The sequence below is a fragment of the Seriola dumerili genome, unplaced genomic scaffold, assembly GCF_002260705.1.
Source record: "Seriola dumerili isolate Sdu_G_001 unplaced genomic scaffold, Sdu_1.0 BDQW01000378.1, whole genome shotgun sequence".
Lineage (NCBI taxonomy): Eukaryota > Metazoa > Chordata > Actinopteri > Carangiformes > Carangidae > Seriola > Seriola dumerili.
Window position 1 is genome coordinate 311778 of NW_019174633.1, and position 21779 is coordinate 333556.

The 21779-nt window shown below is 40.0% G+C and overlaps 2 protein-coding genes across 2 annotated transcripts in view; one reads left to right on the plus strand and one right to left on the minus strand.

Annotated features, from left to right (window-relative positions):
* Nucleotides 1–32: 32 nt before the first annotated feature.
* On the minus strand, nucleotides 33–7712 carry adck5 (aarF domain containing kinase 5). The gene is made up of 15 exons (XM_022760933.1): nucleotides 7615–7712; nucleotides 5547–5638; nucleotides 5298–5447; nucleotides 4390–4465; nucleotides 3518–3718; nucleotides 3289–3429; nucleotides 3052–3165; nucleotides 2826–2957; nucleotides 2653–2736; nucleotides 2468–2549; nucleotides 2140–2218; nucleotides 1966–2057; nucleotides 1481–1733; nucleotides 867–983; nucleotides 33–798 (listed from the first exon to the last, which is right to left on the minus strand). Exons 1-15 carry the CDS (start codon nucleotides 7636–7638, stop codon nucleotides 696–698), a joined length of 1740 nt encoding a protein of 579 aa, XP_022616654.1. The 5' UTR covers nucleotides 7639–7712; the 3' UTR covers nucleotides 33–695.
* Nucleotides 7713–9657: 1945 nt separating this feature from the next.
* Nucleotides 9658–21779, plus strand: part of ctdp1 (CTD phosphatase subunit 1) — a gene marked incomplete at its 3' end in the record, with an annotated part of 33714 nt that continues 21592 nt past the window's right edge. The window contains exons 1-8 of the mRNA XM_022760954.1: nucleotides 9658–10157; nucleotides 11822–11905; nucleotides 12762–12855; nucleotides 13523–13651; nucleotides 14557–14707; nucleotides 15673–15763; nucleotides 16238–16404; nucleotides 20558–21598. Of these exons, the coding sequence (XP_022616675.1) occupies nucleotides 9862–10157; nucleotides 11822–11905; nucleotides 12762–12855; nucleotides 13523–13651; nucleotides 14557–14707; nucleotides 15673–15763; nucleotides 16238–16404; nucleotides 20558–21598 (2053 nt within the window). The remainder of the gene's footprint in view (nucleotides 10158–11821; nucleotides 11906–12761; nucleotides 12856–13522; nucleotides 13652–14556; nucleotides 14708–15672; nucleotides 15764–16237; nucleotides 16405–20557; nucleotides 21599–21779) is intronic.

A 21779-nucleotide genomic window follows, 5' to 3' on the forward strand; every position in this document is an offset into this window, starting at 1 on the left:
ATGCTTTACAAAAAGGAGGTAGAACATTTTATTAACATTGTTAAATAATTTAAAAACATCTAACCTGCACAGTATAGTCACAGTTGAATATTTCAGGGGAAACAATTTGGAGATTTAATATTTTGCCTTTTTGTTTTTGGACAGTTTGTCTTGTGGGGATGCAGCTTAACATTTCGTTTACCACGGTACAAATATTACACATTCATGAAATACAAGGACCCAGTTCGATGTATTGCAAAGCCAGGGTGATACAGCTGCGACAAAATAACTCGAGAGAATAAATAGGTCAATTTATACCAGTTTCTTTTAAAATAGCTCAAATTTGGATTTCAATAACATTTATTTTACTAAGATAAAACTAAAACAAATTGATGTAAATACTAAAAACTGTGTAATATCCTTAATTTAATTTAAAAACATTACAATAGGCTTTTACGTTTTGACACTGTGGCCTCTGGGAGTCTAAATCTTGAGCAGATTTGGTGCTTTATGGTCCTGAAGTTCAATACATTCTCACCCATTTTGAAGACGACATATGTGTTACAGTCCGGGATGTGATTTGGCGTGGAAACACTCCAGCAGCACCATTACGAGCAGCACTCTGAGCTGCTGCAGTAAGTGAAGGCTCCTTGCTCTAGGATTGCATTAACTTGTGCTTGGAAACGGTCCTAACGCTGTGCTCCTTCACACGTGCACTACCTCAGGTACTCGTACATGTCAGCGTCCAGAGATATGAGACCGAAGTACGACAGCAGGCTCAGGAGTGAACGCGTCAGACTCATCATCGCCATCTCCGATCTGTGAAGGAGTCGCGTCATTAACTTAAATACAGAAATATAAATATTAAAGTAAATATGAGTGTTTACCTCAAAGCCAGCTCAAACTTGAGGCTCTCCCACGACGTCCTCACCCAGCGGAAGACCCAGAGCCTGGGCAGGATCCCCGTCCTCTCCGCCTGAATCTTCCCCCAGCCTCGAACCGCACTGAAAAACAACATGTACATGGACCTGATAATCATCAAGACTCTCTAGCAACAGGGTAACCACACTGGCAACATGGTGGACAACACACTGCCTTCCTCGGTTCTTTTACAGTTTATCTGGACTAGCAGAACTACACCAGCCTCAGAATTAAAACCAGCCTGTCTGTTCAGTTAGCTTGTACCTATTGTGAATTTTATTTCCCGACACAGATCTCTGTTGACCTCCAAATACTTCAATTTAAACATACTGCATCAGAAATTTTGGAATCCGCTTGTAAACACCAACCGTGTGTGAGTTTTTCTCCACCTGTGTGACTCTCAGTGAGGCGATCAGGTTGTTAATATTTACTCAGTAAACTTTGCCAAATGCCAAAGTGCCCTTTAGCTGTTAAAAGTCCTGGGAAGGGACACTGCATTTCGTGTCACAGCACCGAGTCATCACTGGTCCCTCACTCGCCACACAGTGACCGCAGCAGCGTACGGACTGACGGTGCGTACCTCTTGGCCATGACAAAGTAGCGATCCACCGGCGCTCCCAGAGTGATGTTGATGCTTCGGACCGTGTTGATGTTCCTGAAGACGAGCAGCATGGGCCGCGGCATCGACTTCAGCACCTGCATGATGCTCTCGAAGCGGTGGATGGCCATGTCGCGCATGTAGGTGGTCTCCTCTCTGCTCAGGATGTTGGACAGACCCAGCTCCCGCATGTTGATGGGTCTCTGCAGCAGCATCTCGCAGAAGAGGAAGTACTCTGCAGAGCGAATTACATGAGGCATTCGATTATAGTTTCATTGCGTTGCAGCAGAGTAGATCTGAAAATCAGTGTAATCTAGTTTAAAAGATGCTGAGTAATCACCGTTATCGTGGGACAGCTGGATTCTGATATTGGATTTCAATACTCTTGACAAATTTCTTACACATGAACAGGAGAATATAAAAGATTTACTGACACACGACTGAAGAACGACGTAAAGTTTCCTCACCTTTGACCCCGAGCGCTTTAGAGTACTTCTCCATTGCCGCCTCATCTCGCAGGACGATGGACCTCCACAGTTTACAAAGGGCCACTCTGTCACTAAGGTCAAAGGTTACGCAGTTAAGAGGATGAGACGGCAAAATATTCTCAAGAGGTGTAAACCGACTCATCCAGCTCTTACTTTTGAGTGAGGTATTCATACAGTCCGTGGTCCAACAGCACCAGCTCTGCCTTGTTGTCAGGACCTGGTCTCACCAGAACTGCCAACACAGAGAGTTCATGATGATACTGAAGATGAGGAACCAGCACCTCAAGATGTAGAGGATAGAAACACTACTTATGATCATTTAGACATAAGTAACATCACAAAAACAAAAATTATCAAATGACATGTTGATCAATAGTATGTAGCAAGTACACCAGTACACCAGCCAATATTTATTTATGGTGAGTTTAACCTACACATACTACTGTAACACACGCACATCCACAAACACTGATGTACCCACCATTTCCAGGGTGAGGATCGGCGTGGATGAAACCAGTGTAGAATATTTGCTCAGCAAATGTTTGAATCAGTTTATCTGCAGTCTGAAAGACAAATATTCCGGGAGGGATTTCAGTCAGTGTTTTTGTGATAATACTCTCCTCTTTAAAAAAAAAAAAGTCGTCTCTTTGTCCAGAATCAACTTACATCTTTCAAACTTAACCCTTGACTTTTAATGAGTTCCACGTTGTTGATTTTGCAACCGTTGCAAAACTCTGCTGTCAGCACCCTCTATGAATTAGAGAGAAGAAAATGAAAATGATAAAGAGAGAGACTTTATGAAAGTCCACTTATTCTTGTACCATAACTAATAACCTCACCTTACTAGTTTGCTCCCAGAAGACTTTGGGCACAACGACAAATTTGAAGTGTTTCAGCTCCTGTGCGCACCTCTCAGAATTCCTGGCCTCGTTCTCAAAGTCCAGTTCTTGGGCCAATGTGCCCTTCAAGTCCTGCAGGAATTAAAATGATCTCAATACGAGGCGAAACTTCTTTCTCCTAGATATGTATGGTGCGTCAAAACGGAAATACGACTGTATCCTGTACCTTAAGAACCCAGCGGAATCCAAAACTGGGGTGCATGAACTTAACAATATCCAGCAGGATCTCCAGTGCTCTGATATCACCGTCGAATCGATCCCTGAGGTCAATGTACTGCACCTGTGGGGAGCGGGATTTTACATAAAACAGGATTTTGAAGGATTATGTTGAACATTCTTGCTTTTATTTGAAAAAACAAAAGAAAATCAAATATTGACTTTGCTCTCAGAAACCCGCGCTCACCTTCACAGCCACCGGAGTCCCATCAAACAGCTCTGCCTTGTGAACCTGTGCCAAGCTGGCAGCAGCTATGGGTTCATAGTCAAACGCTTTAAAAAGCTGCTCTGGGGTTTTCTTGAAGTCTTCTTGGAAGAGAGCATCCACCTGTTACAGGCGCAAAAACAATCGTGAGAAACTGCAGGCCGTCCTCTTTCACCCGACCACGTGCCTTTGTTTGTGGTACAGTGCTCACCTCTTTGTACCTCCTGTTCAAGGCCTTGTCCTCCAGTATTTGCAGGGTGCGGATGTACTCGGGGGGCAGGAGGTGGTTGAACGAACACAGACCTTGGCCGAGTTTGATGTATATCCCTCCGTTCCTGACGGCGCCCTGCACCATGCCCTCTGCTGCCCTCTGGTGGCAGGCTGACATCTCAGCCAGGTAGGATGGGCTGCTCTAGCAGGGGAGGACAGACGTAAGACATGATTGTCCGCACAGTATAAACAGCGACATTTCTTTTTTTATTATTATTTCTTAAGGAACAAGAGAGGCTGGACATGAACTGGACCGTACACCGTGACTTTGATCCCGCGTACACTGGGCCACTGACCAATATTTGTGTTAATTATTAATAGTTAAGTTACTTAGTCTTTGTCTGGTCTTTAATTTGTTGTATGCAACATTTGATATTTCCAAGAGCAGGGGGAAAATTCTGAATCTTTTTTTTCCATTAACTGCCTATAATGAGCCTAAAATTGTCAGAAAATAGTAACAAAAGTCAGAGTGACATCTTTTATTATGACAGTTCAAAACTCAGAGATAATAAGTATATAAAAGTAATATAAAAGAGAAACAAGCAGCAAATCCTCACATTTGAGTAGCTGGAATTAGAGTGTTTATTAAATTTGCTTGATAAATTACTTAAATCTAATCTATTATAATTTCCTGATCATTTCAACATCAACTTAGGGTTTAGCGTTAAGAAAGTTAGGTTCATTATTAGGTCAACCTGGCCCTTTTCCCCACTAGGCAGCCATTAAAACAGCAGTTCAAAGATTTATTAGTCAAAATGAGACCAGCAGTCACACTCAGGGGTTTGACCAAACGTACCATTACATGGAACTTACCTCATCCAGGCCCCGAAGAGTCATATTGGTGGTCCACCAGTAATCCACAGAGATAAGGATTCCCACAGAGAGAGATCTGAGGACGAATGAGACGCTCGCTGAGACTTCAAAAGGTTTGGACTTCGCTTGTAACTTGATGTGAACGGGAATGTGAGTGATTCATAAAATAAGCAGTCTGTTTTGGCAACACTAAACGGTGGTCATATCAATCGTGTTGTTTCTTAAAAGAATCCCAGAGATTGATCTCAGTATCGACGGATCTCTTAGGAAGACAACACAGCAATGGCACAAGTTTAATAAAGACCATCCGAAATACCCAGTTACTGTCCAAAGGCAACGTCACATTGACTTCTTCAACACAGCGTGTATTTGTAAAACGACATTATTTAATCCCAATATATATATATATATATATATATATATATATGTCACATATTAAGTTTCTATTTATTTTACAATTTTTAATGGGTAAAATCTTATTTCTATGAGCTTAGCATCAGAATTTATTTATATACACACACACATATATATATATTTATATATATGTGTGTGTGTGTGTGTGTAGTAGTTGTTAGCAGATATAAGTGTTTATTAATGTATTTATTAACAGCTGTAACTGCTCCTTTGGCCACCAATAAGTGGAGGCTGTTGTTTAAACATTACTGGATGATGTGGTAAAACAGAGGAGTAATAATATAAAATATCTTTTTTTTTTATATATAATTGGTGATAAATAATCTACATTACTAAACACTTCAAATGTCTTTATAGTTGTTTTCACTTATATTATAGTGTGTTATAAAACATGTATTAAATGTTTTTACACTGCTTATAAATTCTAAATAGGGTGACTTAAAGTCAAGTGGATGGTGAGTTGTGTATAAATATAGATATCAATATAGACAAACCTGCAGAAGCGACCAAATCCTTCAATCACAATCCTCATCTTCCTCCTCTCTCTGGGTTCTGACACTGCATACTGGACACCCACTGCCACAGGTACGCCAATAGAGATCCCAGCAAGCGTCTTCCATAACAGCCCTCTGCGCCTACCTTCCCTAGGAGGAGGAGGAGGAAAACATCCCGATTCATCCAGACAGCAACATCATCGTGGACAAAGGTTAACCCGTGATTATGGCCTGGCTGGTATTTGGTACCTGTGTGAACTGAAGAATCTGGTTGCTTGGAGTGATGAGCTGGGATGTGGGTATCTTCGGAGCAAAGCCGTGTGATGCAGACACAACCTCAACTAAAGAAAACCAAAGCAAAACACTGAATGAGAATCCCCCTTAACACATTCACATTTATCTCTGCGATGCATATTATCTGACTATTTTTTGAAAAGATGAATTTTTGAACATTTTTGCCTTTGTTTGTTTGTGAAAGTGGAGAGAGACAGGAAATGTGGGAAAGGATATTAACTGACTTTTAACCAGGAGCCTCTGTAATGAGGACAAAGTTTAGTCCCACAGCCAGTTTAGCCCACTGAACTCTGGACTAGTTCACACAGTGTTGGATTTTGTTCTTTTTTTGTTTGTTTTTTTAAACAGGAACTGCTCGATTTTAACCTGAACTGTCGACATACTCTGGAGCCCATACCAAATCCAAAAATGTAAAACCTGGCAAGCATTAATAATTGTTGCATTTCCAGTCATGAGGCCACTCTGGCTACAGAACAGGTTTGTCACAAAGCAATTTAAGCATCAAGAACAATGTAACCGATATACAGTGTCAGCACAGCTCTGAGAAAGAGAGTGTGAGTACAAAATCTGTTTACAACCTCAAAGAGACAACACCATTGTATCCATGAAAAGCACAATGAGCCGGCAGCAATAAAACACTTCATGTACCGATTTACAATAGCTGCAGTTTTCTTCTTGCAAATCTGTCTGGGCTTGTCAGCAGCAACTGTTTCACTTTTCAATATTAAGATTTTTTGTGATGTGAATTGCTCATTTTTAATAAGTAAAATTATTGATGTTGTTTATAGTAGACAATTGTTGGTCATCAATTTAAGTGTACTGTAGTCGTCTAGTTGTGGGATCAGTTCTCCCTGCAGAATCCTATGGCTTTTTGGTGCTGCTGTGATGATCCTATTTCTCCATAGTTGAACTGAAGCTATTTTCATAATCAATTTATCTGCCAATTATTTTTCCTGATTAACTGGTGAATCATTTGGTTTAGAAAATGTCAGAAAATGTCAAAAAACGCCTCACAGTTCTCTAAAGCACAAGGTGACATCTTCATATTGCTTATTTTGTCTGACCAACCGTCTAAAACCTGAAGATATTCAGTTTACAAAAATGGAGAAAAGCTGAAAGTCCTCAAAATTAAGAAGCTGGACCTTTGAGTTTTTTGCTAGAAAGATTACTTACAACAATTCAAGTGGTTGTCAACAATCAATTGAGTCATTGACCTACTAGCAGGATTGTCGCTGATAGGTCTGAGGAACCAGGTATCACTTAAGATCCTACCACTACCAAGCTGGCTTTATGAGATAAGCCCAGATACTGTTTGCGTAACAGCACGAGAATGTGTGCGTGCGTGTGTGTGTGTGTGTGTGTTGGGAAAGGAAGGCAGAAGAGGATGAGTCTAAATCAAGGCCAATATGGCCAGCCGGGATACTTTGTTGTTTTTGTTCGCTGTGTGCATCTGGGGGACAAAATGTCTCCACAGCTGACTAATTGATGTACAGATAGCAGTAGTGTCAGGGACCTGAGCACTGAAACATCAAACAAACTCTCTGTCACTCACACACTGAGCAGCACGAGTCTGAGGACTGTTTCCCATCATTCCAATGAATGACACAGCAGTCAGTGAGGAGGGACAGTTAACTGTATTACATGTGTGTACATTATAACACTATGTAATAAACTGCATAGTTTTATGTAAAGACACATTTCATAGACATGACACAGTCACCTCTGAGTCATGGCTGCCAGCAGTAATGGAACATTTTACAATATATCTTGGCAACCTTGAAAATATATTAATTTAAACGTCAAAAATAATCACACCCACGTGTCAGTTTCACTAGAAAACACATGTTAAGCTCTTTAGTACTTTAACACAAGTCCATCAGTATGTGTCGCTAACACGACCAGCTAGCGGTGCTAGCAGTTAACTATGCTAATTGTAGTAAGCTGCTGGTCAACTAGCTGATTTTACCTACTGTGATTCTCAAACCGAGCTAAAAATTCTTTAGGAATATCATTATTTTTTTACCACTCTGGAGGCCTCCCCTGTCATGTTTTCCCGAGTTTATACAACAGCTCTGCTCAAAGTGATGAATTCATGTCCAGGGTGTACGTCCTCTTGAAGACTTGCACCGCCTCTTTGATTACTGACCATCTACCGTACCACCTACTAGCATGTCTACTATTGGTTAGCCGAAGAGTGAGCAGGCGGGAGCGAGAGGATGGCCTCCGTCTTACTTCCGTTTTCGCTTGAATCTAGACAAAATACATTTGTTGTTTTTGTTTGTTTTTAGAGCTTTATTTTGTTCATAGGTCAACTTTCTCTGCCCAGACCCCCAGTAGATATATAGCCGTGGTAACAATTAGCAATGAAACTAACTTTTTCAATTTTCTATTAAAATTAATTTAAAGTGCAAGTGATTATTTTTTACAATATTAACTTAGAAACTACTAGTTAAAAGTTATAAAATTATCACTGAATGCAGTGTGAATTAAAAATTATTATTCATTATTCCGACTTTATATGATAAATACATTAATTATTACATGGATTCCTCCAGTTTCCTCCTTAAAATACATTTGTCTCCTGCTTTGATGTTGAGAATTTCCCTTTTGTGGTCACTTACAGATCTCTCCCAGAATGTTTCAAGACATATAAACACACACAACACAATTAATAACGTCTAATATAGTTTCATTACATAGTTAGAAATTCTTAAAATGACATGTATTCCCTGTCCCTTATTGAAAGTAATCCAGAATCTCTGAAAGCTGAACTACATCACTGAAAAGTCTATTACCTGTGTATATGTGCTGGACGTCACACTTATGTAAGTTAAATATTAAACCATGATTGGCATCCGGACTAATTGTGATGCTACAGAATTATGCTCATAGTCACATCTTCATGTCAGATTTATGGTGAGCAAAAAGAAAAATGCCCCTCCAGCTGCTGCATGTGAAACTTCTGAGTGAACGAGAACTTTAAACAAACAAAAAACCATCCTTAATGATAACATTTAGTGAGAGTGGGAGGCCGAGCCTGAGTCTTTGAATTCTGTGAAGTAACAGTGAGTGGAAATGAGGACTGGGCAGAGATGTATCTTGATAATGCACTCTTTGGTAGAAGGTACTGAAATAAAACGTCATTGATCATATGGAGTGGAACGAGGCATGCCCTTGTACTATTAATTTAGTTACTTGTTATTCAGGTATCATCTTCTCCTTTTACACAACCTATCAAACCAATTATAAAACTAATCATTAACAGCAACTTATCATGTAGGATACAACAAAACTTGATTTTGAGAGTCGATAATGATAATAAACCTGCTTTAATTTCGCTGACCCGAGCCCACTTAAATACATTTTTGTAATATAGGCTGATAAACTGGGGGGCCATTGCGTATTTCAAAAGAAAAAAAGAGATTATGGCAGAAGCCTACACAATTGCAAAGCATGCAGCCATAGCCTACCACCAACGACAGTGTTACGTGAGACAATAATGTATTATTTCTAAGTTACATCATCTTACATCAGGTAGGTCTCTGTGGATTAATGGTCCTCACCTCTGGCCGAGTGTAAAGTTGTAACAAAGAAATAAAAACAAGGGAAAAGTATATGATAGCTTGAGAGCATTTTTGTTGGGATTATGTCGTTATCTTATATAATCAATGTGATGCTGTATAACAAATGTATAAACCCGTTTGGTGGCAAGTGCTGTCAGTGTTGGGAATTAATAACGCTGTCCAACCACAGTAGATTTAGCCAGAACGAAACGGAAACGTGGATAGGTCTTCAAAAGAAAAGTTGTAAAACTGTTCACTTACACAAAAAGAAACAGATACACTGGTAAATTCATAACAACAAGACACTCCAAATAACCAATATGATATTTAGATAACGTATGTAGTGAAACTGTTGTTCACTAAACTGTTTCAATAAATAATATGACGCTCGAATTTCATTTGGGATTTTATTTTGAAACCTACGTGGAAATGTTGTGTTTCTCATCTAGCTGGCTGCATGGTCTACCGGATGCTGTAGCGACCCGTGTCGCTGCAGTGTTGCGCTTTCCTGTTTACGGGCGGGAAGAGCGAACATAGCTGAGTGTGGAAGCTACTGTGTTTAAATCGGAGGCACATTTGTTTTAATTCCCTTTGATTCTGATGGTTTGCACGTTTTAATGATTCGCGGGGGATTGCGAGGTCTAGTGGGTACGTTTTAAGTGGACTGTTGTTAAAAACTAAAGGGATTTTTGGAGAGTGCGAGGCAGATGGAGGATCCTCCTGCAGATTCTGGCGGTGGTGGCGGCGGTGCAGCAGCGGAGGGCCCCGCGGTGCAGGTGGCAGATATCTGCTGGCCGACCGGGGCTATCCCGCTACGGCTTCTGGAGTGGAAGGTCAAACCCGGGTCTCTTGTTAACGTGGACTCCGTGTTAGCACTGTGTGCTCCCATACCCCAGGAGAAGGGGGCAGAGGCTGCCAGGCTGCCAGAGAAGAAGGTGAAATCGGACCGTGCTGGAGTAGTGAAGGAGCTATGCTGTCAACTTGGACAAGTCATACCTCCCGGGTGAGTCACTATGCCTGCTATAGCTAGCTAATGTTAGCTGACCTGCCCCCTGTGTGGAAAGGCTTCAGGCAGCATGTCAGTTGTAGTTTTGTTTTCGCTGTGCCACCTACTGACTTCACCCGTGGTGTAACGTAAGCTAGCTAACAAGCTAACATAGCTAAGTGTGTGTGCTAAGATAACGTTAGCTTGTTTGCTAGCTGTTCTCAAACCAACACTCACAGCATTTGCTCGTACCACTGTCAAGCGAGAATGTAAACAAGCAGACCTTTGGCTGGGACTTTCAAAATAAAAGTGCACTCTTTTTAGCTAATATGTTTCTGAACTTTTTCAGTCGTTTTAATTATAATGGAAATGAAACCAATTGTTAAGCTGAATTGCAGCAAACATTATATGATTTTATAAGTTGTTTTCTTGATAAACTTGCAATCATTCTTGCGTGCTAAAAAAGTGACGCCTTTATTTTGAAGGCAAAACCACGTGAAGTTCTGTCTCGTTTTGTTTGTCTTGACTCGGCCGTCCCACGCGTGCACGATATGTGAATGTTGACAGGTAGATAACTGGCTCGAGGCTGCTGTTGTCTGGTTGGTGTTTTCTGTCTGCTTCTGCCTGTTATTTCAGAGAAAGGGAAGGTATATGCTCAGCAGCTATAGAGTAACAAATGGTGTCTCCAAAAAATATTTTATTTAGCGCGTTTTTGTATTTTGTCTTAAAATAGTCCCACTTGTTTTGTGGAATATATCTAATATAAAGGGGGATCTGCCTAACAGTCATTTAAAGCTACAATTTTTATATCCACACCTCTGATATCAGTGAGCATTTACATCTATGATTTGCTGTCACACCTGTAAGACTAGGAAGACTTGTGCTGCCTTCAGGTGCTCTATGTAAAATCTTACACCTGACTTTGAAAATCCCTGCTGCTTGTTGTGACAGTAAGCTGCCCTCAGTCTGAAACAATTGTAATGGACTGAAAAGTGACTGCTTTTATACTGATGTAACACTAGCCTGCAACATATTCCAACTTAGTAATGTTTTCCAAATAAATGTAAAAGGTTTGTTTACATCAGTAGTGGCAACTGTGTGAGTTATGCCAAGTTATTCATTAATTTAAATATAGATGTTTAGTTGACTGGAATTACAGCTTGTTCACTGAAGAAATAGCTACGGATTATTGCCAATATTGACTGATAATGATTGATTAATTGTTTAGTCTGTAAAAGATCAAAAAGCTGAAAAAAGAATGGCTCATCCTAATTTCCCAGTTCAAGGTTACATCTTCAAATGTTTTGTTTTGTTTTGTCCGACCATCAGTCCTAAACCTAAAGAAACAGTAGCATGTCCTCACACTGCAGAGCTAAAACAAAAAATGTATGTGGCATTTTAAGTCTGTCTTTTGACTGATGATTATTTGACTAATCATTGCAATATTTGCCAGTTATTTAAAGCAGTTCACTAGCGTATAGTGTAAAGGCTCACTGCTAACCTGTGTGTTTCAAGTGTAAGGATGTAGCATTCAATAAACTACATTTACACTCAGGACTCAATGTCACAAAGAAAGCTTTTCATTTGAGAATCCTGCTGAAAGCTGGAAATAATGTGCACTATTACTTGTTTACTGTACTAACAGTAATTATTTACACTCATGTTTCTTTTCTTTTTTCCAGGGGTGTCATTGTCAGAATAGAAGAATGCAGCCACCCGATAGTGATGAAGGGTTTATGTGCTGAATGTGGCCAGGACCTGACTCAGTAAGGAAACACACACACAGTCATGTTTCTTTTACACTTAAGCAGAAGCATCTATGTTTTTATTTTCCAAAGCAGTTCGTGAAAGATATGTTACCAGGTCACCTGACACCTTTCACCCTCATTCAGTGAAAGGACAGTTTTAGATCTTATTGATTATTGATGTTTTTAAAGACGTTAGATGTTCCTGTGGTTTAGAAACTGACTAACTACACAGTGTGACCAAAAATATTTGTGGTAGATTCTGTTTTATTTAATGCCATCAGGTGGCACCAGAGATCATACAGAGAGAGCTGAGTACAAAAGTGTTCACACTCTATACTCTCTCCTGTGCCAGTTTGATAAAGATGTAAAATTTACAGCTTGTGACTAAGAATCCCTGCCACAATGCAATTTAGTAGAGGTCATTGATTTAAAGCCACATATTCATTAGAGGTATTGTTAATAAAGGTGTTGCTTGAAAGATAAATGGAAAGTTGTTTTTAACTGTCAACACCTCAGTACATTACTAGCACGTAGGTGGATATCTGGGAGCACTGAAATATTAAACAGCAGGGAATCATTTTGCATGTCATCATAACCTGATTCATGGCTTGATCGACAAAAAATGTAAGTGTGAAGTAGCTTAGAAATGCCAACAATCAGCCAAATCACTCGCTAACTGGAGTATTTTCTGTAAACATTTGCTCATATCAAACCAGCAAACAGAGCTAAGTCAAACAAAATTAAAATTTGCGTGTTTGTGAAAGCTGCCTTTTCTTCTCAGTCACAATATGTTTAAGGACCTAAGAGATACACAAACCGCAAAATGCATAAGTCTCACTTTTTTTCTCTCTCTCTCTCACTCTCTCTCTCTCAGGCTGCAGAGCACAAATGGGAACCAGCAAACTCCCATCTCCACAGCAACAGTCTCCATGGTGCACAGTGTCCCCGAGCTGATGGTCAGCTCAGAGGTGAGTCATATGATGGAGACACCTGGAAGACGAGGCTAGTGGGGCAGATGTACCTCACATTTGTTCCGTTATAAGATCTCTGTGTGTGCCTCGCTTTTGGAAGCACAATCTCTCCAAACCCTTTCTGTATCTTATGTATTAATTTGTGAACCTTTTTGGAATTGTGCCACATTTTGTGTCTTCCAAATGAATTGATTTTTATGCCAGAAAATTCATAAATAAGTAAATACTGAATGACAATGACAAAGGCATCCATTAAAAGAGTCAGTTTAGGCCAAGTTTGCATTCTCTTTCAGTTTAAATGATGTAGTAAATATATAATCAAATACTGCACAATATTTTATTGTATCCAAGATCAGTGTGGATGATTGTTTTTTAAGTTTTTTGTTCAAAGTCAAGGCCAGTGTGTCTGTATCTGTAAAAGGCCAATGATATGCCAGAGCTTGTAATTGAGGACAACACATACACACACACACACAGGAAATAGAGAAAAACAGCTAAAACTCAAAGCAGACGAGAATCAAAAGCTGTAACCTCAAAACTGTATGTGGATCTATGTTAAAGTTATCTTAATAATAATACATTTAAGTTATTAAAAAAACATCTAGTGTTGGTTTCTCTGATTTTTAAAAAATATTTTTTGCATTATCTTCATTCACTCCACCAGCAAGCAGAACAGCTAGGCAGAGAAGACCAGCAGAGACTCCACAGAAACAAAAAGCTGGTCCTGATGGTAGATCTGGACCAGACCCTGATCCACACCACTGAACAGCACTGCCAGCGGATGTCCAATAAGGTATTATTCCCTCTTATCCACATATAGTAATCTCATCATGACTGTGATAGAGATAGAGCGTTTATTTCTCATTTACGTTTTATATTCTGCCACTACTTTAAGATATTTTTTTGTTGATATTACTGTTTTCCTCTGCTTTACCTGAAATCGTATTTCGTAACATTTGTACCATGTAAATTGCCTTTGTGATCAGAAATCACAAATATAGGATAATGGTAAATAATAAAACATTATTTACTGCAGCAGAAGGAAAAGGAAATTTAAAAAAGTCATTAAGTCAGCAAAGTTATTCAACAAATTTGTTAGACAGCAACAATTACAATAAGTTTAACAGTAGCCACCATCTGGTCATACCGGAACAAGTAAAGCTGTCTTAGCAAAAACCCAGAGTTTATGGAAGCGATTAAGTGTGTGTGTCTGTGTCTGTGTGTGTGTGTGTGTGTGTGTGTGTGTGTGTGTGTGTGTTTCATTCCTTATGAATTCAACTCTTTATTTGTGAGAGGAAGAATGTGTTAATTCTTTCTCCAAAAGTCACTTTAATGCTGCTATAATGTCAGTGTCATAAAACAAATGATTGTTTTTGTAGTCAGACCTTTTTAATTTGTGTCTCGGTGCTACTCGTTGCTCTTTTTGGTTCTCTTCTGTTCCTTTCTTCTGTTATTCTCCCGAGTGACATCAAACTGCTGTCTGTCGTATCATTGCAAAGTCTCAACAGAATTTACTATGTGTTTGTTTCGTGTAGCAATTGGTGCACTTTTTCATTTCTTGCATTTACTTTTCATAAACAGTTGTCAGACTTTAACATTGTTTAACTGAAGCTGTTAACTGAAGCACAGATGTTAACCCTTAAGTCTGTGTTTTTTGTGTTTGGCTGTGTTGTAGTTAACGCTCGTTATTTCCTCCAGGGCATTTTCCACTTCCAGCTCGGGCGTGGAGAGCCCATGCTCCACACACGACTACGCCCGCATTGCAAGGAATTCCTGGAGAAAATTGCCAAACTCTATGAGTTACACGTCTTCACGTTCGGGAGCCGCCTTTATGCACACACCATAGCTGGTAATGAGCTGTTTTTATTATTTATTTATATCAAAATGTAGAAGCAAGCAAAGTATTTAGATTTTGACATTTCAGTGAACCCTCTGCTTGTACTGCCTTTTTGTGTCCACAAGAGGGAGGTGTCCGCTCGTGTTTTCTATTCCAGCTGGTGTTGTGTTGGTCCTTCCTGCCTCTCTTCATGTCGTTTGCAAGCAGCAGGGGTGCTACATTTTCAAATAATTATTAAGCCAGTTAATGTTTCGCATCAACACTTTGTCTGTTTACCTGCCAAATTTGTGTTTTTCCATCTCCAGCCTAGTTTCAGCAGCATGTGGCTGCTAGCTGACTTCTGTTGGTTTCCTCCTAAATTAAGATATTTCAGTTTATATGATTGAAGGCTGGATTATGCCAAAGTGTAGGTAGGGTGTTTATATGCTGTCTTTTTGGTATTCAGGCTGCAATATTTCATCATACTGTAGATAATAGAGGCAGTCCTGGTCCAGTACTGTTCTGCCTCCATATGATGAATGTTTAATGCATTTTCAATTGGATTTTACTACTGGCCCTGATGCAGGCAGGTCGGCATGTTTCATAGCAGGGCTCCAACTATTGATAGCTTCTCCAGTGGTTATAGAATCCTCTTTTCTGACTGCCTTCGTTGAGGCAGGGTACGTCTCTATTTCTGTTCAAGGTTTCTCCAAAGACTGTATATTTTTGTGTATTCTGAGCCTCTCATTGAATCAAGTTTTGAAAACTTTCTCTGGGTTTCTAAGAGAAACTACTCGAGAAAATATAGTGAGAATGTCATGGAGGATGCTGCAAACGATAGTGTCACTTGTGTCATAGTAATGGTGCAGTATATTGTTCTATGCAAGTTAAATACCCACCGTGGCCTTGGAGAGGAAGTTGATGAGTGAAAATAACTGAACTGGCATTGGAGCAAGTGTATTTCTTCTTCATATACTCACTTATCGTTCCTTTCTTAGGCTTCCTGGATCCTGAAAAGAAGCTTTTCTCTCATCGGATCCTTTCTAGAGATGAATGCATCGATCCTTTCTCCAAGACGGGGAATCTTAGGTGAGAACTGCCTTCTTTAAAAGATGACAACTAGATCAATTGCTTGTAGTCTGGTCTGTGGGTGACCCTGCACCAGTCTACTCTCTGGACATTATTTAACTTTATTTTGTTTTAAGGCAAAAAAAAAGAGGATTTCCTCTTCATTTCCTCCAAGGTTATGATCACACCGCCTGTTGGCAGCAGTGAATTCATCCGTCTCAGCCTCTGTTTGTACCATGAATCAGTCATTATTGTTAGAGGAGCACAGAGACTCAATGTCACTTATGAATGGCTGTCAGTGACGTTTCCTTACAAATAAAAAAACTGGGAAGATTGATGTGAGAAACTGAAGTGCCTTTTTCTTTCATTCCTAACAAAACACTGTCACCAAACATCACTACAGGCAAAGAAAGTTAAATTACAGCCTGTCAGAGTTTGAAGCTCTAGCAAAAAAGCTGAGCTTTTTGTCAGTGTCCTGTGTGATTTTTTTGACAGGAACCTTTTCCCTTGTGGGGATTCGATGGTCTGCATAATCGATGACCGAGAGGACGTGTGGAAGTTTGCACCTAACCTCATCACTGTGAAGAAATACATCTACTTCCAAGGCACAGGGGACATCAATGCTCCCCCCGGATCACGGGAAGCTCAGATGACCAGGAAAGGTAAAGTAGGCGCTCATCTTTGGTAACTTGATGCATTTCCCGAAAAAAACCCCTTTAACGACACAGTTGCTGACAGTTTATGCAACACAGAGGGTCAAATGTACAACCGAGGATGTGCAGTCCAGGGATTTATTTCCAGTGCCCTGCACATTCCCCTGTGAGAGGCTGAAGTTAACAAGCAAGTCAGTCCAGTGGACTCGCTGATCCTGGGCTGCTCTTAAAAGTTCATGATACTGAATACGTCCATTATATAGTTATTAATAGATTCTCAGAGTTTACTGTACTGCCCTGTACTGTACAGTCAGCTCTGGCAACAAATACACTGCAGTAGAACTAACATTGTGTTCATTCTTTAAATTATGATGAAAAACTTCCACTGTTATGAGATCTAAGATTTTTTTATACCATAAGTAAATATTGTATTTATGTATTAATGTTTTATAAGTGCCTTTGTTTTATACCATGGACCAGATAGTAAAACCTGACACCTGCAGCAAAGGTCTTTGTTGCTTTTCTAAATTAAAGCACCAGTGTGAAACTCCCCATAAAGACAGCAACAGTGGCTCAATCAAATAGTTTGATGGTAAGGATAGTTTGTAAGGCAATTAAATACAATAGATAAATAGTTTCTTAGTGAGAACCCACAAATTTAGTTTCAGAGATGTCCGATATTTGTATGAATCAGGACGTCTTAACAGATTAACAGTAGGATGAAGTAAAAGTGGATTTTTACCATTAGCTACGTTAGCTTTGTTGAAGCTGCAGCCTGTGGTCTGAGAGTCTGAGACCAGACTCAGACTGTGTTATTACTTCACACACTTCTGTTGTACAAATACAGGTTTCCAGAAAAACGGTCATAAATGTAGATATGGCAGTTTTTGTTTTACATGTGTAAAGAGTTGTTTGTTTAATATAAAGCATAACAGTGGAGTGAGGTTCATTCATTTGATTGTTTTATATGTGATTTTTGGATACATTTTCGTATTGAGATATGTGTCAGTGTTGTAAAAATATGCTTTTAAACACATCTAGCCTTTATTTTTGTTTTTTTGAGGTTTCAAAAAGGTTTCAAAAAGCATAAAATTAGATTTGAGATAGTGTACAAAAATCCTGCAAAAGGTTATCTCACTGTTTATCCTAATATAATCTGTTTATTTCTGTTCATTTACCCATTGAGAATAGGCTACACTGGCTAAACCCAATTGCCTCTATATATGTTCCCTCCATATTTGTCATCCTGTCATTCTCACCTGTGAATAGAAACCCAAAATAATCCTAGCACCTGTTTGAATTAATATTTATATTAACCGACTGTTGTATATTAGCCAAACGATTACTGTGTCTGGTTCCTTGGTCACATCACTCTCTACAGAGAATCACCCAGGCCAGGCAATAAATACTCATCAGTTCAGCCAGTACCCTCAATTCACATAATGAGCCTTCTTACCTCCGTCTACAAAATACATCATCGTCGTGAATTAAAAGCACGTGTCAAAGAGCAAGGATAGACCGTCTTAAAGGGTTCTAGTTATTTCTGTTTCGAACTCCTAAGTGATGTTGCCTCATAAAGGGAATCCTTTCAGCTACACAGTGTTACTCTCTTCATTATCATAGCAGGAAACATGCTGCTTGGAGCCAGCCAGTGTGTCTCCTTGGGGTCTGTTGTGGGGACCCCCCCCCCCCCCCCCCCCCCCCCCTTTACACCCACTCTTCTCAGGCTATCACATCAATTAGCTGATAACTCCTGGTTGTACTTATCCTATATTACAACAGCTGCCAGGCTCAGCAATGGCTCTTATGTTGTTGATAAATTCAAAAGGTAAAACAGTGGGGAGCCCACTGGGTATGAATCATAAATCAGATAGAACTCCTTATTGATTATAATGCTGCATGTCTGACTTGAGCCCAAAGCACATTCGAGTCCAATGTAAATACAATAATAATCTTTTTATGAGGCATTCTCCCCAGGAAACTCTCTCACTACTTTGCAAGTGAAATGTCGAATATACATTTATCTACACATGTTGTAAAACTCTCCGTCTTTACATACACACATTTACATAAAGGATTTTATTAAATCCACAAATCTCTTGGTGGCAGCAGCTGATTTTTTAAGTAGTACTTTACTATATATGTAATTGTAATTTTATAAAAAAAAAAAAAAAAAAAATTAAAAAATATGAAATGACGACACTAGTTGAGTTTTGAAATGAATAGAAAATATAAATGAAATAAGATGGAGACAGTGTTGTCCAAAGTTGAAGTGTGAAGCATCATTCAGCTATCTAATGTTGGGTATTCTTTAATCTCCAAAACTAGCTCAACTGAAAGCTGCATTATTTTTTATTTGTTTATTATTAATTAAACTTTGGGGAAGCACAAGAAGCGACAAACACAACACTGATATATAATCACCTTGTTAGCAGTGAGAGCGGAGTCGTAAAAATCAAAACAACAAACTAAAAACGTGCTAAAATCCTTTGTAGAGCTCAAGAGAATTGCAGACTCAGGTAGTAGTAGTTCTGTAATATATCTGGGTTCATCACTGCAAATGATTCCTGTCACATTACACAGTCAGAGACAAAAATATTGTTTTGTGCAGCTTCAAGTACACCTCGAAAGGGTCTATATATATATATATATATATATATCCCTATATATTGACTTCAGAAGGATCATACAGTATTTGGCTTGTTGTAAATAATGAACTACATATTCCTTCTGTTAATACACTGTAGGTTGTCGGACATTCTTCATCTTGAGATGCAGTAATGTCAGACAACAAGGGTTCTTAGTTTTTGAGAATGTATTAAACAGTGTTGAAAAGTTTTGCCCACAGTCTAATTTGTTGTATTTGTATTCTGAAGGCTGGCGTCCACTGGCCCGTGCCTGCTCTAGCATGCCCTGCCGCCTCCGATTATTTAGCTTCCCTCTCCTGTCCATCCAGCCCCATGGTTCCCAGTGACCTGCTTCCTTGAATAAGCAAACTTCTTATTGCCAATGGAAGTGTATGTTATTCAGAGTTTACGGTGCACTTCCAGCTCACTGAAAAATGTGTTATTTTGCCTCTAAATCCTTAATTCTCATTTGTTCAGGTTCGCCTGTCTCAATATGAACAACGCTATATGGGTAAACGATCTGTGACGTTGACAGGTTATCACTTGACAATTTTATTTCACGCTTAAACAGAGTCGCTTGCACAGGAATGACTCAGTGTACCCAGAGGAATCTGATTTGCCTCAAAGGAAGATTCTACAACCCAAGAAGGGTTTGCCAACAGGGGCATTCAGAGCAGCTTCCTGAGCTGAAATCTGGGTTACCCCCTGGGCACAGCGTACTAGTGTTAAATGTTAGGAGGGTTATCACGGACCTTCCAGACTGCATTAAGGCTGATGCTTTTCTCACGGTGAAAAGGGCCAAAACCATCACCGCTAGTGAAGTTGCACGGATTCAAGTGGTGCATGTAATATTAATTAAGCAGAGGGAGTCAGTACAAAACGTTTAAAAATAAACTGCATCAAACATGATGAAGTGTCCAACTAAAAGTTTGGCTCCTTACTTTTAGTTGTGGTGAAGATTGAGGTTGCAAATGTGCAAAAAACATTGTAAAAGGTTGTCATAGGAGTCAGAAATATCACTGAATAAATCATTTAATAATACTATTAGTTAAATGACGCCTAAAAAGAAATTCGTAATACTTTTCTGTTTGCTTCCAATTAGTTGGTTTAAGAAAAATAAAATGTTGTGTTTTGTATCATCACTGTAGAAATAATAGCTAAAGCATTTTAGATGGTAAGCTAATGATAACAAAGTAAGCTAGCTGACACTAATTTAAAGTTCACAGACGTCTTCATAACATTATCTTCATCTTAGAGCCTGTCTCTTTTCAACAAGGACTACAACGAACATAAGTCAGGGACTTTATTGTCGTATTCTTCACATGTAGATTGTGTGTAACCCTTTAAAACTTGTTAGTAGCATTAGCTAGCTAGCACTGTTAGTTATGTTTTTGACTTGTTTGATAATCTTTTACTGACTCCGTGCAAGATAATCTCTGCTGACTAGTGGCTTCAACCTAGTTTTGTAGACTTCCTTCGTCATGGGAGAATGTAAAATACGACTCTGATGCACTTTCATGTCTTGTTTCCAGCAGGAGGCCCCTCAAGTCGGCCGGCAGACAGCACAGAATCAGCAGGGACACCTGGTGCAGAAGAGCAAAATAATGGCCTCAGGAAAAGGGCGAGGGACCACAACGTTTCCGGAAAGGATGAGCCCACAACATCTCAGTCTTCTCAGGGAGTACCAACAAATGAACGGACTCATCCCACAGGGGTTTTGGAGGATGAATCAGGACAGAGTAAAGAGTCAGTGACTGAGGTGGTGCCTGGGGCGGGGTCAAGAGAAACTCGGGAGGGGGATAGAACAAATGTAAAGGAGGATGATAACAACAGGACGCAAGAGGCGCAGGAAGGTGTAAACTCATCAGCGCCCAGCCATGAGTCCAATAACTTGGACTTTGACCTTTCCAGTGACAGTGACAATGACTCCATTACAGAAAAGCCTCCTTCATCAGAGGACGATAGTGAAGGCAATCCTGGACAAGCAAAGAAGGAGGGTGTTACGCAAGAGCCCAGTGATGGGGAAGGGGTGAGGATAGGGGACAGTAAATGTCGGGGGGAAGGAGAAAACAGCTCAGAAGCAGCAGAACCTTCAGGAGTTCTTCTCCCAGACCCCGAGCTGGGAAATGGCTGCTCAGATAGGAGAGAGCCAGAAACAGAGTCCCAGAATAGTGAACAATCTGGGGTCACCATGGGGGAGGAGCTGCTGGACCAGAGCATGGAGGAGGAGGAGGAGGAGGAAGAAGAGGAAGTTGATAATGACCAGGACGATCACCTGATCTACCTGGAGGAAGTGCTAGAAAGGATTCACGCCGAGTACTATGCCCGCTACGAGGCCTTCCTGAAGAAGGAGGCCTCCGAGACGCCAGACATCCGCAAGATTGTCCCAGAGCTGAAAGGCAAGACACTGGAGGGCACAATGATAGTGTTCAGTGGTCTGTACCCGACCAACTACCCCATGGAGAGGACTCGTGAGTACTACCATGCCAAGGCACTGGGGGCAAAGATCGGCAAGAATCTGGTTCTCAGCTCCCCAGATCCCAGTCGGACGACACATCTCATCGCAGCACGAGCTGGTATGTAGAAATCCAAACGATAGCAGCACTATCAGTGTTAAATTTGACAATTAATTTATCTTTTTAACAACTTTTTTTAAACATGAAAGGATTACCTGTAGTGCTTTGTCTGACTTGCGTACTTTCATTATGTTCCAAATTCTGAACACAGTCGAGGTGTGTTTTAGTAGCAGTGTGCTGG